This window comes from Protopterus annectens, chromosome 3.part0 (assembly GCF_019279795.1).
Source record: "Protopterus annectens isolate FY-2018-M chromosome 3.part0, PAN1.0, whole genome shotgun sequence".
Lineage (NCBI taxonomy): Eukaryota > Metazoa > Chordata > Ceratodontiformes > Protopteridae > Protopterus > Protopterus annectens.
The window spans coordinates 196,108,898-196,126,358 of record NC_056731.1 but is presented as its reverse complement, the minus strand read 5'-3'; the positions used below and the strand labels follow the sequence as shown (position 1 = coordinate 196,126,358).

At 36.1% G+C, this 17,461-nt stretch overlaps 1 protein-coding gene across 10 annotated transcripts in view; it reads right to left on the bottom strand.

Moving 5' to 3' along the window:
* DIP2C (disco interacting protein 2 homolog C) overlaps positions 1-17,461 on the bottom strand; it is a 2,757,794-nt gene that overhangs the window by 264,430 nt on the left and 2,475,903 nt on the right. For all 10 annotated transcript variants that reach the window (XM_044064688.1, XM_044064689.1, XM_044064690.1 and 7 more), the window contains one exon: positions 16,161-16,222. In XM_044064688.1, the coding sequence (XP_043920623.1) occupies positions 16,161-16,222 (62 nt within the window). The remainder of the gene's footprint in view (positions 1-16,160; positions 16,223-17,461) is intronic.

Below are 17,461 nucleotides of genomic sequence, written 5' to 3'. Positions count from 1 at the left end.
TCAAAGACCTTACTACAATAGAAAAAAATACCACCTACATAGCCAGTAAAAAGGTAGAGACAAATTAAAATGTACATTGTAGTCTGGGTCTATAATGAATCAGCGAACACTGATTCATCGACCCTATTTAAGCAAAAGCTTACAATCCCAAACACTCGGAACAGCGATTTTTTTTCCCAGGGGAAAAAAATCGCTGTTCCACAAAAAAAAAATCTTAAAAAACAGTATATAATGTGGGGGGCTGTGCTCCCCACACACCCCTTACTTAAATATACCAACTCCGAGATCGCACCACAGTGGAGGAAATGGCAAACTCCCGAAACCGGCCCAGCAATTTTTTCCCCCTGGGAAAAAAAATCGCTGTTCCGGGTGTTCAGGATTGTAAGCTTTCTCTTACATAGGGTCGATGAATCAGCGTTCGCTGATTCAATATAGACCCTTGGAGTCTTTATGCCTTATTATACCCAAGTTCTCCAATATACAGGAAATAGCACATTAAAAATAAGCATCCTGCTATATTCTCCTACATACAGGTGGAAGTCCTGAGGTGAGACAAGAAACTTGTGATTTAGTAATCATCCAAGATCAACTACATCTGATTCGACTTTGGCCATCCTAAAAAAAATATAAATGCACACATACCTACATAAATTATGGTCTCCTGCTATAACGGTCACTTTTATTTTTATGATCCAACTGTTATATTACTTCTTTCATACAGAACTTATAAAATAGCAAACAACCTTCATAATATTGTCCCATACAGTGGAAGATGCCTCTAGTAGCAAAAGGTGTGAGGCTTGGCACAGAGTAAGGTTTAGGTAGAAGCCAGGAGATACAGTGAAAACAGAAATAATAAGAAGGACGTCAACAAGTACAAATGCAGACTGAAGTGACAACTAATGAACTACATGAACAGGTAGGTATGATGGAGCCCACGCAACAGGGATAGATGTTCAGAAGTGGACAGGGAGAAGCACTAAGCCAGAAGAAACAGATCAAACACCACTGAGAATCTGTAGAACCTGTAGAAAGAGAAAAGGAGGAATGGGAAAGGGATCAGGTGCAACCCAGGAGAGAAACAATCAGCACAGAAAGGAAGCCTGCCGTGGTGACAGGAAAGTTGTATATAGAAAGGATAGCATGGGACAAAAAGTGAAGGACTTTAATCACTGTGGGGACAAAGGAATAGAGTTTAGTGATTGGACACAGCACTGTAATGAAAACAGTTTTGGGGCTTAAACTTACCAATATGGTCACAAAGGTGAAGAGGGTGGATACATGAACTACATGCAGGCACAAGTGTGTTGCAAGAGACAACAGAAGAGGTAACATGGAAGACCAGTGAGGTGGCAGACACATGCCAAGACAGGGGATTGAAGAGTCACAGAAGTGTTACTCGGCTGAGCCTGAAATTGCTTAATATTGATCAGTGAACTACCCTGGTAAACAAATAAATATAAATTAAACAAGGAGAGGATTTAGAAATTTAATGAATGGCTGTGGTAGCAGCTAGTGCAAAAAGGGCACACAACTAGTAGGAGATGGAAAGATCCAGAAATAAAACTATGTCTATGTAAGGGGAAATGCTCCATCTGAGCTCAGAAGGAAAAATGTGTTCAGACTTTAAAACAGTACATCAGCCAGTATTACAGAAGCATAGGCAAGTAAGAGGAAGGGGTGGAATATGAAGTTACCTGGGTAAAGGCTATGCAGGAAAGATAAAAGCAGGGATGGAGGTGGAAAAATGTTATACACAAAGAAGGGAATTAAATGCAAAGTTGGAGAAGGGAGGGAACAACAACTCATGGAGGGCAAGTGAGTAGAGCCGAGCAGGGTCAGAACTGAGTTAAGGCAAAGAAAAGGGAGAGATGACTGGTAGATCAATAAAGTACATCAGTTGCCAGATATTCAAAGGAGAAAGATAACTGAGGCGGACAATAAAACAGTGTGGTAGGAGAAAGAGGGCTACAGCCATGGGGGTCTATCTGCAGGAAGAAAACTAGGAGATTCTGAGCTGTAGGACAGACAGGTAGTAAGGAGGTGGCTTGAAGTCCTGGACAATGAAGGAATTGGGTGGACAGTATGGGACTGTACAAAAAAGGATGAAATTCTGGATGGCCTAACCAGGATGGAGGAGGTAAAGAGTGTTGAGATGAAGGTGCCACTACCAAATAGTAATCAAGTCACTATGCCTTTTAAACAGGAATGGAAATGGAAAACACATGGAAAAAGAGATGGGGTAGGATTTCATGGTAGTAAACTATGATGAGCTGAGGAAAGGGTCAAATATGAGTTAGGAGACTAGAGACAAACTGATAAAAGGCAAAAAGAAGAAGGTCAATGTGGCTACACTGGAAGATTAATCTAGTAATTAGGACAAAAGATATAGATACAAAGGGTGAAGGGAGGCGGTGTGAGATGGTGGAGGCATAGTATAGGAGCTAAGGATCAGGGAAACAAAGGGTGTGAGGACAACAAAGCTTCAAGTTAAAAGAGGTGAAGAGCGAGAACTAAGGATTTTTTAGGTATACAGCAGAAGGAATGGAGGGAGATGTAGTCTTTGCCATACAAAGGAAAGATGAGTAGGAAGATCTGAAAACACTGAAAAGATAGATGCACTGAATGAACAGAAGCAGAGAAAAGGCACAATGTTGGAAAAGGAGGTAAGTGAGAGTAGGGTCATAACCACACACCACGACAGAGATGATGGAGGCTGGGATAGAACTGGTTGTGTTAAGAAGTATAATGCACAGGGACCAGATAGGCCAGGGTCCTTGGGAATCTGGTTTGTGAACTTGAAGAACCCTTGAAGGAAGTCATCATCAGAAAAGTGGCCACTGCAGAAATGCCTGAGGAGGAGAACATCTGTGTAGTATGTTCGTACAAGTAAGCGGGTCAGGAAAAATCCGGGGAACTACAGTAAAAGTGAAAATCAAGACGAGAATCTTGAGGGAAGGCTAGGCAACAATATTTATATGGAGCTGTAAGTCAAAGCTGATCGTGTTTTAACAGTGGGGTATAGGACAGTATCACAAAAACTGGTATACATGGACTTCACTAAGACCTGTGACTCAGTCCCACACAAGCTGCTTCAAGGAAAATTGGATAGATTGGGGGTTATTGTTGAAACTGAGGAAGCAATACTGCTGCAAGGCTAAGGGGTAGAAAGGGACAATGTCAGGGAGGCAACAAGTGGTGTACTACAGGGTATTTTCTAGGCCCAGTAGCCTTCAAGGCGTTATTTAAGCCATACTTGAAGAAGCAGAGCACAGGCCAAATCAATTTTCTGCAGACACAGTTGGGAGTAGCTGCAGCAATGAAGGATGGGGAAAACTCTACGGAACTATCTGTGTAGGCTGACCAGTGAGTAAAAAAAGGAGGTAGTTGGCAGAAGTACTACACGTGGGTTACAGCAACCCTGATGTGAAACACCAAGAAAAGGATTTGAAGTGTTGACCACACCTGGGCTGAATTACCAGAAGCAGACTTAAAGGGAAGTAGAAGGAGCAAAGACAATTCTAGGGTACATCTGCAGGTTGATATACTCTAGGTATAAAGAGGTAATACTCCTGATATACTCAGTCCTGGGAGACCACACATTCAGTACTGAGTGAATTTTTGGAGGCTATACTAAGAAATGAATACAGGACTTATGTAAGGAGTTCAGAGGACAACTGCTAGACGGTTGCATGAGATGCTAGAAAGTTGTATGGAAGAGATGGGAAATATTACCATACAGCAGAGGAGCTACAACTCTTCTTCAGAGCAGAAGAAATATGCTGAACATGATATGGGTACAGAAAGTCATGTAAAGGAATGCAAATGACTTGTCCTGAATGAGAAGTAAAGAAAGGAAGAAGGGGCAAAGACAACAAACTTCAAGGACCATCTACTCACTGGATCTGCAAAAGAAAATTTTCATGGAGAGGTATGTAGGAGGAATCTACTACTACTACTACTAATAATAATAATAATAATTGAATAACAATCAAGTATGGCATGAGATAATTCGATAAGAAGTGAAGGAGGAAAATGGGGATGGAAGGGTGGGGGAATGAGAAATGCATATAAAGGGCAAACTAATTAGGCTTACTGTCATCTTCTGCCACCAATCAAATGTAAGGGGAAAATGTTGCAGCACCACTTAGAAATATATAGAACAGAGTGGTAGTGCCCGTCAACTGTGTATGCAACGTGGAAGCTCCAGTGGTTAAGATCTGTCTCAAGGTTCAGGGTTCAATCCTTACATTCAGTCACTCTTTATGAGGTGTTTCTGTGTTGTTCTCTCCAAGTATGCATGCTTTTTTCCTATCCACCCCGCAAAATATACTGGCTAGTTGGTTACTCAAACTGTCAACATATATTTATACTTACCCTTGACTTGGCTTGCAACTTGGCTGAAAAGGGACTACAGTAGATTAGTTCATTTACCAAGTTAAATAAATACATTAAATAAAAAAAATATTTCTTTTAACAGCATCTGCATATGGTACTATACTTGGTTTACATATGGGTGATCACTCATACAACACAGTGAAATGAACATACAACTAAAAGACAGCACTAGCCTAACATATTTCTGTATGCTTTATTAAGCCTACATTAGGCAAAGAGTTAATCACATAAATCAAACAGGAAGATTCAACTCAACAAAACAAAAATGTGTTTCTTATCCCCTGTAGCTATCCTCCCCCCTGACTTACATATATATATATATATATATATATATATATATATATATATATATATATGGGTCTACTTGAAAACACCGACACGCCAAAACACCGACGACGAGAACACAGAGACCAGAAGATCTACAACTGAGATGACCGACAGTTTAAAAGCATAAAACTTCACATGCCCGACAAACCACAGTCCCCACAATCAACAAAACAAAAGAAAAACCTTTTCCGAAAAACACACACACAACACAAGCACACCAAAAACCTTACAGACCTACACTAAACCTTACATACACAACTATCTATGCACTAACCTTAACTCAAACCCTAACCCTAAGGTTCGTCACTATCACACACTCACCTAACCCACGTCCTAACCCTAACCCTAAAGTCTGTCACTATCGCACACTTACCTAATATGTCGGTGTTCTTAGCGTCGGGCTTTTAAACTGTCGGTCATCTCAGTTGTCGATCTTCCGGTCTCGGTGTTCTCATCGTCGGTGTTTTGGCATGTCAGTGTTTTCAAGTAGACCCATATATCTATACATATTACTAAAATCATACAACCAAGGAGAACATGCACACACACAAAATCACTACCAGAACACAATGCTTTAGCTACTGACTTCCTATGAAAGAGTGATCAGAGTTCAACATTGTGGAATTGAATAAGACAGGTTTGAAATTCTTCCATCTTCCTACTTAGAGCAAGAAGTCTAGCGCTATTTTCTTACATGGAAAACCTAGTGCAAGGCTGCATTGATGGTTTACAGCGATTAAAGGATTATACTCTACAAAGCGGGATCACATTTACACCATTATGTGTCTGCACACAGAAACTAATGTGGCTGAGAGTGCATATACCAGATGAGAATGTAACTGTTGTTTTAAGTAAGCATTCTTGCTATGTTGTATTAATAAATTACAAAAAGTTATATATTAGGTGTGTGTTCTACACAAAGCTTTTTATGGTGATTATGTACACATATCACAGGTAATCGTGCATTACACATACTACATATTCCCTATGCAGCACAAGTAAAGTTCCATCCTGAATGCACTAGCCTGTACTGCCACCTATTACTGCTACACTAGCAATTGCCAGTTAAAAACACAGTGGGATTACGTCTAACATCTTCTTCATCACCATTGAAGGATTTGAGTTGAATGCTAATTTTATCATTTGTTAATCAGGACTGGTCATGACCCCTTTTCAACTATGAAGAACAAATGCATTTCCCACAGATGAGGTTCCTCTATGATGTTAATAGATTCAGTCCATCAGAACTTTAGAGAAACAGAATTCTGATTTCCAGAGCTGCTAACAGAAAATTCTAACTATAGACTTCCACGATGGTTGCACATTGATCAACAATTTAACTTCAGCTCTCCCAGTATGAAAACAGAAACTGATACAAACAGCCTGTGATACTGTCAAATTGAAAAAAAGAAGCAAAGGAGCAATGGAACACAGCAGAAACCTAAATAAAATGCAGTTTATTGGGTTAAGGGCTTTTGTCAGTAATAAACTACTGACTTGGTTCTGATGAAGTCAATAGTTTATTACTGGTGAAAGCCCTTAACCCAATAAACATTTTATTTACATTTCTGCGGTGTTTCATTGCTTTTTTTCCTCTTTTTTTCTCCTTGTGCCTAAGTTCATGGTTTAGTTTTATATTGTCAAATTGAGTAAAATTCAGTCACTGGACAGCAAGCACACTACCTGGATGCCTGAAAAAGAAAATGAGACAGCCTGAAAGACAAAACACACCAACAGTGAAGAATCCTGCAGCTGTTCAGCAAAAAACAGTTCAAACTCCAGCTTTGGTGCAAGACATGCCTTCCAGTAATCTCAAGGAATAAACAAGTCAAATATCCTCAGAGCTGATTAATATAAAGAAAACACTGAAGGAGTATACCAACTCAAACAAAAGGCTAGACAAAAATGGAAGAAGCCTTAAACAGATATTCGGATGTGATGACAAAACTGCAAAAATCAGAGTTCAAAAGGAAGAAAAAGCTGACTAAGTATGAGACTGCTCAAGAAGAGGTGTTTCAAAAAATGGTAGAATTGGAGTACAGAGCACATAAATCTGAGATTTACTGCTGTACCAGGAAAAACTAGAAGGAACAGACTGTATTAATTTTATGAAAGCACAAATAAGCAACTGGACTGGTATTCTACAGCATGAACTGTTTATTCAAAGGGCACATCATGTGTATGCTCCAAAGCTGGCCATGAGAAAGCAGCCAAAACCTTTATTACTAAAGATGCAAACCTACCAGTAGAAAGATTTGATCCTGACAAAACTGTGGAAAAATGGCAAAGTATTAAAAGTTGGAGACAATAAAGTGCTTGTGGAAAATGAGTAGTCACTGTACACCAGGCAGAAGAGAAACAAATTTATTCCAGTAATCAGGGAATTTTGAGAGTAGGGTGTGAGATTCAAGATGCAGTATCTAGCTGTCTTCAGAGTTTTTTTTTTTCCTGGAGGATCAAAGTCATTTTTTTATGTAGAACAGACTAAGGAGGAAATGCAAAACTTTGTCCAACAAAAAAATGAGCCATCATCAGAAGGGGACTCTGCTTCTCATTCTGATAAAGCACACGGAGAGACTTTGCCAGTGAAACATTTCCACAGTTCTAAAGGGACATGCTTGAGAGATGGAGTAAAGTACAGGAGTTGACTAGAAGATTTGACAGTTCCATGGAACTGAAATGGAATATGAATTTGGGAGATAGAGATGAACAGAAGACCAGCAACATGGACATTAGTGAATATAAGTGAGACTGCAAAGTATTAATCACATTTATGAAATACGTCTGTTTACGAATAAGTGGAAAAAGTGGAACTGAAAAGCATTTGTCTCACTTCATGTCATTAATGTCTGGAAGGACTCTGAGGGAAGAGGATGAAGAGGTAAAAAAGTAACCAAGTAAAACAATTTCTTTTCTCAACAGTATTTTTATGAAACTTTTCACAATATAAATAGCACATTTTATAGCAACGTGCTTTTGGTTCTCTTGTATGTGTTTTATTTTCCTCTTCTCTTTTTTTATTTCTTTTCTGGTATTAAAAAATGTAGGCATTACAGTGCAAAATGAGAATATAAGCTAGAGAAAAGGATGTTTAAGTTAATAGGCTGCAATTTTGGGTTACTGAGGTGGGGTACAGGGTGTAAAAATACACAGATCATAATACATGAACTGATATGTTTTCTCTTACCTTTGCATAGGTGAAAGTCTGGATAGAGACCCCCTGGCTTAATCTAATAAATTTTAAGTGGGAACAAATAAAAATGAGAACTTTGAATATAATGAAACTTTTTATTTAGCAGTAAACATTTCATCTTGTCTCTCAGGCTGCAACAGAAGACTAGAGTTTTCTTTTTTCTCTTGCTTTTCCATGGAGGCAAGTTGATGACAGGACATTAAAAGACAGACCAATTCTTTCTTCAAAGCTAAAAGTTAATGATGTCTGAAAGTATGCAAGTAGTTTTCACATTGGGGTTCGTGGGTTAAGACTAACAAAAAGAACATACACCAATTGCTGTAAATAAAAGCACCACAGGCAATAACATGCATCTTTGCATGGATAACCTCAAATTCAGGTTAATTGTGGCCTGTGTAAGCAGCTGTCTATGTGGCACAAATATCCCTGTTAGGAGATGTACATAGCTATGTGTTTTTGCATTCAGTTAACAGGTTATGGGGGCATTCTGTGATTGTGTTTGCTTTTTTGTTTGAGGGTTTTTATTAAAAAAAAGAGAGTCTTGTAAAATGTGACATATGTTCCAATGCTGATAAGACAGAAACTGCAAAAAGGATTAACCAGCCAAACATTAACAGATGCATGTATCATAAAAGCTGGAAACTGACATTTAAAAAAGCTGCCATATATAACAAGTGGGAATAAAGACTTCTTACCATAATGGTGACACTTTTCATATTATTCTGGAATGTGAATGGCCTTACAGGTATAGGCAAAAATGAAAGGATATTTAATTATATTAAGAAATGCAGAGTACACATATCAATGCTACAGAAGAACATTTGAAAATAAATGAGTATGTGAATTTGATAAAGAGAGGATTTCAGGATGGATATTCTGCAGAATATCAGGGACAAAGGAAAAGAGGACTATTTACATTAATTGTTAGAGTAGATCAAGCAGTGACAGAAGAGGGAAAAAAAGATAATAATGGCAGACTTGTAGCAGTAAGAGGCTACTGGCAAGAGATAAGGATTTGGAACTTTATGAAATTTTGGGAGAAATAATCAGCTTTCAGCAGGGAATATTACTCCCAGGTGTAAAATGGAATTTGATTTGCAAGAGTGAGGATGTTTTCTGGGTGATCTAGAAGGGAAAATATAACAAAAATAGGGTACATTTCTTAAGAAATTTATGAAAACATTTGATATAAAAGACGTGAATTCAGTAGAAGGAACTCTGAGACAATTTACATAGTATTCCCAATACGCTGTAGAAGTCCAATAAAGGTAGAGCCGAAATAAAGGAATGTAGTTTAATGTTAAAATCCAACACTGATAACACTCAAAGAAAATTTCATATTTGAAAAAGTGGCTTGGAGAACGGGCCTATCAGTGCTTAGAATTAATAAACACTGAAGCCAATCACAATAGATAATAAGAATCCTGAATATGTATGTTTGAACGTAATGCATTTAAAAAAGCTGTCATATTAATCATCACGTATTAAACTGTAAAACTTTGATTAGTAATAAAATTATTCTTAAAAACAACTAATACTAAAGACTCGTATGTATAAAATATATATGTTAAGACTGATAGTGCATAAATTTGTATTGTTAAGTAATACTGTTAAAAATACTATTAAAAATACTGTTGAGAAAGAGGTAAAATACAAAATACAATACATAAATGCCCCTCTAGTGGAAAAAATAGTTGATTACAGTTTGGCAGCTCTTATGTTTTCTATTCTTCCTGTATTAAAACTATTATTTAGCCCAGGTTGTTTGGTGACCTCTAACACTATTTGCCAGTAAAGCTCATAATATTCAAGTTTGGCTTCCCACATGCCCCCTCTAATTTCTTTTGGAACCACCTTCAATACAGAAAATACAAATAAAGCTTGTGGACATAATGTCTTATGATGAAAAAGGGCATTGTTTGTATTTGCCTTACTTATTTCATACATATGCTCATAAATACGGGTTTTCAATTTTCTCTCTGTCTTGCCATTGTAAAATGAATTGCATATTTTGCGCAAAGCAAGACACACTATTCCACTTGTATTACAGTTAAACACCTGCTCTTGAAAATTCTGTTTCTACTCCTTATTTCTACTGAATGGGAGTTAATTATATGGGAGCACTGGGAGCATGCACCACATTTAAAAGTCCCTACCCTTTTAGGATTAAATTGTGACCTGAAAGTACTTCCAAATTCAAAAGGATTTTTGAAATTCCTTTCTTTTTTGTATATAAATGTTAAGGAATTCTTGAAAAGAGGTTCAAGGTCAGAAATTTCCTTAAATTTCTCCCATTCTTTACTGATGGTGTTTCTAATTATACCAGCATCTCCAGTGAAATCCAAAACATATGCATCATTCCATTCATTAGATGTACCTATCTGTTTAGAAATACCTTGATGGGAGATCAACGGAGCTTCCACTCCCAATATAGGGGCAAATGTATCTGTTCTGCCCTCTATAACCTCTGTTGTAACTTGCTCAATTAGGCTAATAGGGTAACCTCTTTCCTTGAACATTTCACACACAACATCACATTCTACCTGGAAGTCATTTTCATTGGAAGTCATATGACTAATCCTAATAAGTTGTCCTTTCATAAGGTTCTTTTTCTAAAAAAAAAAAAAAAGATGACCGCTACAAAAATGTAGGTAGGAATTTGAAAAGGTACTCTTTCTGTGTACTCTAGAAGTAAACCTACCATTAACTTTTGTAATGTGTACATCTAAATGAGTTCCTGTGTATTAGAACTGTAAGTAAAATCTAAAAATTCTGTTGTACCTTTTAAATATATAAGGAAATCCTTAAACCTTTCTAAACTCTCTGTCCAAAAGATAACAATGTCATCAAAAAAGCGCTTGTAAAGAGACCAACAGTTATTAAATTCACTGTTCAGCACATATGTGTTTTCCCACCAAGTCAAAATAATGTTAGCATATGTAGGGGCACATTTGGCCCCCACTGCCACACCTTTTGTTTGCTTATAAAACATGTAATTATTTTTTAAAATGAACTCTATTAATATTAGGCAATTAGTAAAATCATTATTGGAAAAATTACCGTATGTACTCATTGCCTCCTCAACCATTGAAGACCTATATCGTGAGGGATACTACCAAACAAGTCCACTATGTCAAGTGTAATAAATATTATCCCTTCTTGATATAAGGTTTTAACTGTCTGAGAAAATCCCAAGAATCTTTGAGTACTGCTGGTCCCCCAAAGATAAATCCTTTAACTTGATATCAACAAATTTGGCTAAGGGAGCTGTAATAGAGCCTTCCGAAGATACTATTAAACAAAGTGGTGGATCTAAGGAGTTCTTGTGGACCTTAGGAATACCAAACACTGAGGAAACCCTAGGATTTTTGTTATATAAAAAGTTAAAAATATCCAAACTTTTAGAGCCTTCCAAAAGTAAATCATTCAACATAAGATGAATTCTAGAATGAGCTCTATTAACTTCATTAATAGAGGCCCTTGAATATTTACAATTGTCACTAAGTCCTTCCTTTACTTTGGACTCGTATGTAATACTTTCCATCAAAACAGTTCCGCCCCCTTTATCTGGTTGTATTATTCTTACAGAACGATCCATTTTAAGTACATCTAAGAGACTTGTTTCATCTTTGGAAAGATTGGGATATATCCAATGCCTGTTTATTTCCTTCCTAATTTCTCTTTCCATGAAAGTCTCAAAATATTTAGGTGGGGGAGTAGGGGCGGATTAAAAATAAATTTTTTCCTCAAAGGTGTAAATAATGATGGGTTATTAGGTTGGTTACAAAAAAGTTTTAAATCAATTATAGCTCTAGGAATATTAGCCTTCCTTAAGGGAACAAATTTGAAGCTTTTTGAAAATAAATTAAAATGTTGAATAGTAATAGGAAGAGCACTGTAGTTGTAAATTTTGTAACCTTTATAAATATAAATTCTATCATGGTTCGTAATGCCATCAGGGTCTTCAATAATCAATTCCATAAGTACTTGGCCAAATTCTCCTGGTGGTGAATGTAATGGTGTCTGACTCGTTTCCTGCTCTAAGTATGTACTAATCAATTCCAAACATTCCTCTCCAGATTCCCTCTGTAATTGTTGTAATTGTAATAAACCTGTTTGTTCCTGATCCTGTCTGATCTCTGAAGAGGGGGATGTTCTAAAGGGATGCCCCTAACATGGGTATCCTGTATATGCCTTGACTCACCATCCTCCGAAACAAACCTGTTATCAACTCCCCTGTTTTCAAATTCCTTAAATCTTTGAAAGGGTCTAGGTTTGGGATAGGCTATACCATCCTTGTACTCCTTAAGATCCCTCTCTAGTTTACCTTCCTTTCTTTGAAAATTATTAATACATTTCTTGTCAACATGATCAAAAATGTCATGATATTTAACTTTTTTGCTTTCAACAGTAAATAATCATTTAAAATACAGTCACTGTTTTTTTCCATTTCCTTCAACAAAAACACCTTTTCCCTGTCATTTTCATCTGTAATAGCCCTAATTATCTCCAAGCCACATCTATCAAATGCTTTTATCAATTCAGTATGAAATTCAGAACCTTCCTGCACCCTATTGGGGTACTTACAAATTCTCAATCCCTTAGGGACTATTTTGCGTTTTAAACACTCATTAAGATATACATTGTCACAATCAATGTTTTTATATTTGTCCAACAAAAAATGTAACTTATCCAAATTTTCCTTGTAAGTCAGGGTTTTAGTATCTATTTTGCTTGAGTGTGTTTGGTTATTTTTTCATAATTCTTCTTTAAAATGTTATTAAAATTAAATAAAGATTTATTTTTGTGCAAGTCACCTTGTTTTCCATTAAAATTAGAATTAGAACTGGTTCCTGCTGACTCATTCTCCTGTAGTTCAGCTACTTGTTGCTGTGTTAATAGAATATTAGGTAATCCAATTGAATCGTTAACCGTAGCTTGGTTAAACTGTGTAGAAGAACAATGTTGTAAGACATTAAAAGCAGTCGATAATCCTTGCCTTGGTTGACTACAAAGCATTTCCTGGTTCCCTGGAACACACAAAACCAGCGTAACAATAGATTGGCAGGCAGGGGTTAGAAGCTCTACTAGCTGGGAAAGCTGTCCAATCATTTTTCGTAACTCGCCCCTTTCACCTGCTCTACACTCCTCCTCGGTCTCAGTCCTTGGAACCACAGACATCTCGAATGTAAAACCAAAAACCAATACGGACATGACAGCGAATGAAAACAGGAACACACACCCAATACTCTGTAGAAGTCCAATAAAGGTAGAGCCAAAATAAAAGGAATGTAGTTTAATGTTAAAACCCAACACCGATAACACTCAAAGAAAATTTCATATTTGAAAAAGTGGCTTGGAGAACGGGCCTATCAGTGCTTAGAATTAATAAACATTGAAACCAATCACAATAGATAATAAGAATCATGAATATGTATGTTTGAATGTAATGCATTTAAAAAGCTGTCATATTAATCATCACATATTAAACTGTAAAACTTTGATTAGTAATAAAATTATTCTTAAAAACAACTGATACTAAAGAATCATATGTATAATATGTTAAGACTGATAAGCATAAATTTGTATTGTTAAGTAATACTGTTAAAAAAATACTATTAAAAATACTGTTGAGTATCTTTACATAACATTTAGATCTACTGGAAAAAAAATAAGGGACTTTGATTTAAGGATATAATTGGCATGGTTTCAAGAAAAGTTGTCTTTATTTGCAGAACAGAGGAACCAGACAGGGTGTCCTCTTTCCCCTTTGTTATCTGTGTTAGATTTAGAACCACTGGCAAAGAAAATAAGGGACTCAGAAATTCAGGGATATGACTGGTATGGGTGTTCAAGAAATGTTGACTTCATTTGCAAATGATATTATTTTGCATATGATGGACCCAGAAAAGGACATCTCAATGTTGTGGAATATTCTGAGATAGTTCCGGGATTTTTCAGGATATAAACTTAATGAGGATAAAACAAAGGCTACAGCTTATAAACTATGTATCCACATATGAACTGGTTCAGCAATACCACTAATTATGGGGGCATGATAAAATTAAGTATTTAGGAGCATGGATTAAAAAGAATTTGCTAAGGCTATATGGGAAGATACTAAAAAGATAATACAAAAGCTGAGAAACTAGAAGCTCCCATGTATAGATATGGATTGCAAGATACAAGCAGTAAAAATTATTTTATTTGGGAGGGGAAGAGGCAAGAATCAAGTGTAATAAGCCAATCCCCAAACTGAACAAGGAGGTTTCAGATTACCTGATTTGAAGGCATAGAAATACATATAGATGTGTGTATATATATATATATATATATATATATATATATATATATATATATATATATATTTATATATATATATAAAACACAAGCAGAAAGCTACAATTAAGAGGAAAGGGTTGATGATGATGACTAAGCAGGGGCTAAATTCAAGAGTTAAGGAAATAATGGGATTTTGAACAAAGATCTTTAAGGAGAATAACAGTCATGCAGAATATTATATTCATACAGTAGCAGAAAGTATACCAGGAACTAGTCAACATGGGAATGAAGAAAGGAGATACTGCCAATAGGCATGACTGCAACTGGGGTACAGAAAACAGACAAGACGGGGCTGAAATTATTGAAGAAAGATGGGAAAGGAACCAAGGTATTGGGAACAAATAATTAGGAACGGTAATAGAGAGGCCAAAAAGACATCTGGATTGCAGGCTAGTGTTTGTCTTCCCCATCAGGGATTGATATCAGAGTGCAGACAAAGAGAAAGGGACAGGAGACTCCTGAATGAAAGACCTACACTGGCTGAGTTTTTAACTGAATCTAGAACAGAAGCTACTGTTAAAAAAGGGATAATTAGTAATGCATCTAAAATATTGCACAATAACTATAGGAATCAATCAGAAGAGATCAGAAAAGATTGGGAATAGAGATGAGATATGCAATTCATGAAGAAACAATGGTAGCATATATGTATGGCTCCCAAATATGTAACAAAATTCTAGATTTAGGATTTTTGCATGTAAGTGTTCACACAGTTACTTTTAGAACCCAGGCAGACTCCAAATAATTTTTCCTTGGGTAGATGCAAATGTTGAACATGTAACTGGGAAGAAAGAGGAAACTGGGAGCATATTTTGGGAGTGTAATGAGATGACAGACTAACAATTCTCTGCACAGTACTCTCCCAGGAATATTAAATATAAATGAGTGTACCTAAAGAAATAATTTTTTGAGCTGGGAATAGAGGATCTGAATTGCCTAGACATAGCAAGACCTTGTCAACTTTAATTCTGGTGGCTGCCAGAAAGACAATTACTTGAAAATGAAAATTTAACAGAAGGCAGAAAATGAATACTTTATGTATCTAAGCCCTGCCACGGTAGTTCTTACACATCGCATTCACACCTATGGTCAATTTAGTGTGCCCAATCCACCTACTGCCTGTCGTTGGAATGTGGGAAGAAACCGAAGCACCCAGAGGAAACCCATGCGAACACAGGGAGGACATGCAGACTCTGCACAGAATGCACTCCAGCCAAGAATCTATCCAGGGACCCTGTTACTGTGAAGAGACAATGCTATCCACTGTGCCGTGATATACAAAAATATATGTAATGTATAATGTTTGTAAATGTGTACTTGTAAATATGGTTTGATTACTTTTATATTAATGTAAATCTGCCTGTCACAAATAATTATTCAATAAAGGTGCTAAAGAAGGAAATTCTAACTACTGTCTCAATCAACCAGCAGTCTTTGAAAATGCACAGTATACAATTCTTTCAGCATGCCACCATAAAACAACTAATGACAGACCCTGGTATTCAAATCCTTATAATATTAATTGAAATGCCACAATACTGTGAATAAGCAAGGTAAACCAATCATCAAAACACTGAACAAAAGGGAAGAGCATCTTACCATTTATATTGTGGTGTTTTATTTCTTGCAAAATCAGTCATGTGTTGCATCTCAAGGCACATTGCTCTGGAGTCCTTAGTTAGGACTGATATTTGTTTACTAATGTAACATTTTATTTTACCTTACCAGTGAAACTCTTCATGTACTGAAATATTAACTGAGTTAATTTATAAGCTTTGCTATTACTTTTACAACATTTTAACATGCTACATATCATATAAAAATCTTTACAGACTAGCCAATTGTATTTTTTTATGGAAAACATTTCTGCAGACTTCACTGATCAGCTGGTGTCCCATACCTGTCATGTCTTAATGCTCTCATATCCACGTACACAGTAGTGGGATCTGGTCCTGATGTTCCCTAAAACCAACAATACTCCTAAATTAGAACAATAATCATGAACAGCAAGATGTATACCATGCAAGAGAAACAAATGCATTCTGAGTTTCAATATAAATCAAACATCTTTGTTAAATGTACACACACCTGTAAAACACATACAGAATGGCAAATTTAACTGCAAATGACCAATGCTCACACTTTTGTACAACTTACCAGCCCCCAATTTAAAAATATAATTTATTAAATTTGTAATTATTATACTAAATACTTAATACTTCTCCAAAATATTCAGATTTAAAAGTGAATAAAGCAATAAAAATCACAAGAAGGTCATTTATAAACAATGGAGTTTTTTCTCTGAAATAAGTTCTGGTAATGTTGAAAACATGAGAAGATAATGTATAAGCAAAAAGCATAGAAATGTAGCAGTATTTGCTAAGCAACTTCCACCATGCAATATTATACAGCTCAGTTTGAAGCTCAGATGGCTGTGCAGTACATGTAGGTAAAGCAGCATGAAAGTAGGGGGTGAGTAAACCAACATACCATAACAAATTACTACTATAACTTCTCTCCAGCCAAGAACTGCAAATTCCAAACTGAAGCGCTGTTACTTAATCTGATATGATCAGCATAACAAGATTAACATTTTACCAAGCAGCAAATTAAATTTTGAAATGAGGCAAAAAATGTACTACAGCACATTTGAGAATATGACGAGGACTACAAACAAGGTTTTCAAGAGCCTTTAAAATTTAAATTACATTACTCTAGACCTCATCACTGTATTTGATTTTTTTTCTGTTGATGCTGCTTGTCTTGTTTTCTGATGATTCACATTTTCAATGCATCACCCTGAATTGCTGTGCAAGGTTGCCATGATATTTCTATATTTAATAAGTTTAAACACAATTCTTTCAGATGTAGAAAAAGTAATGTCACTGTGTTGAAATATTTTTATTTTATTTTGTATGGCTAATATATTTTAGATGTTTGGTGTTGTAAGCATTCATAATATAATACATGTGTCTTTTGGAAGCTTGTCAAATTCAAGGAAGAGATACAAAGCCCCTGTAATAATTATATGTTATCACACTCAGATTAACATGATTAATATTAATATAAAGCACTGCTGACCTGGGTGCAGAGGTTACAATAAACTGTTTTTATTTAAAAACAAGGACACTTTTCTATATATTTTGTACTTTTTGCATTTCTCTGAGGACACCTTTTTTCTTTGTTTACTGACACTAAATA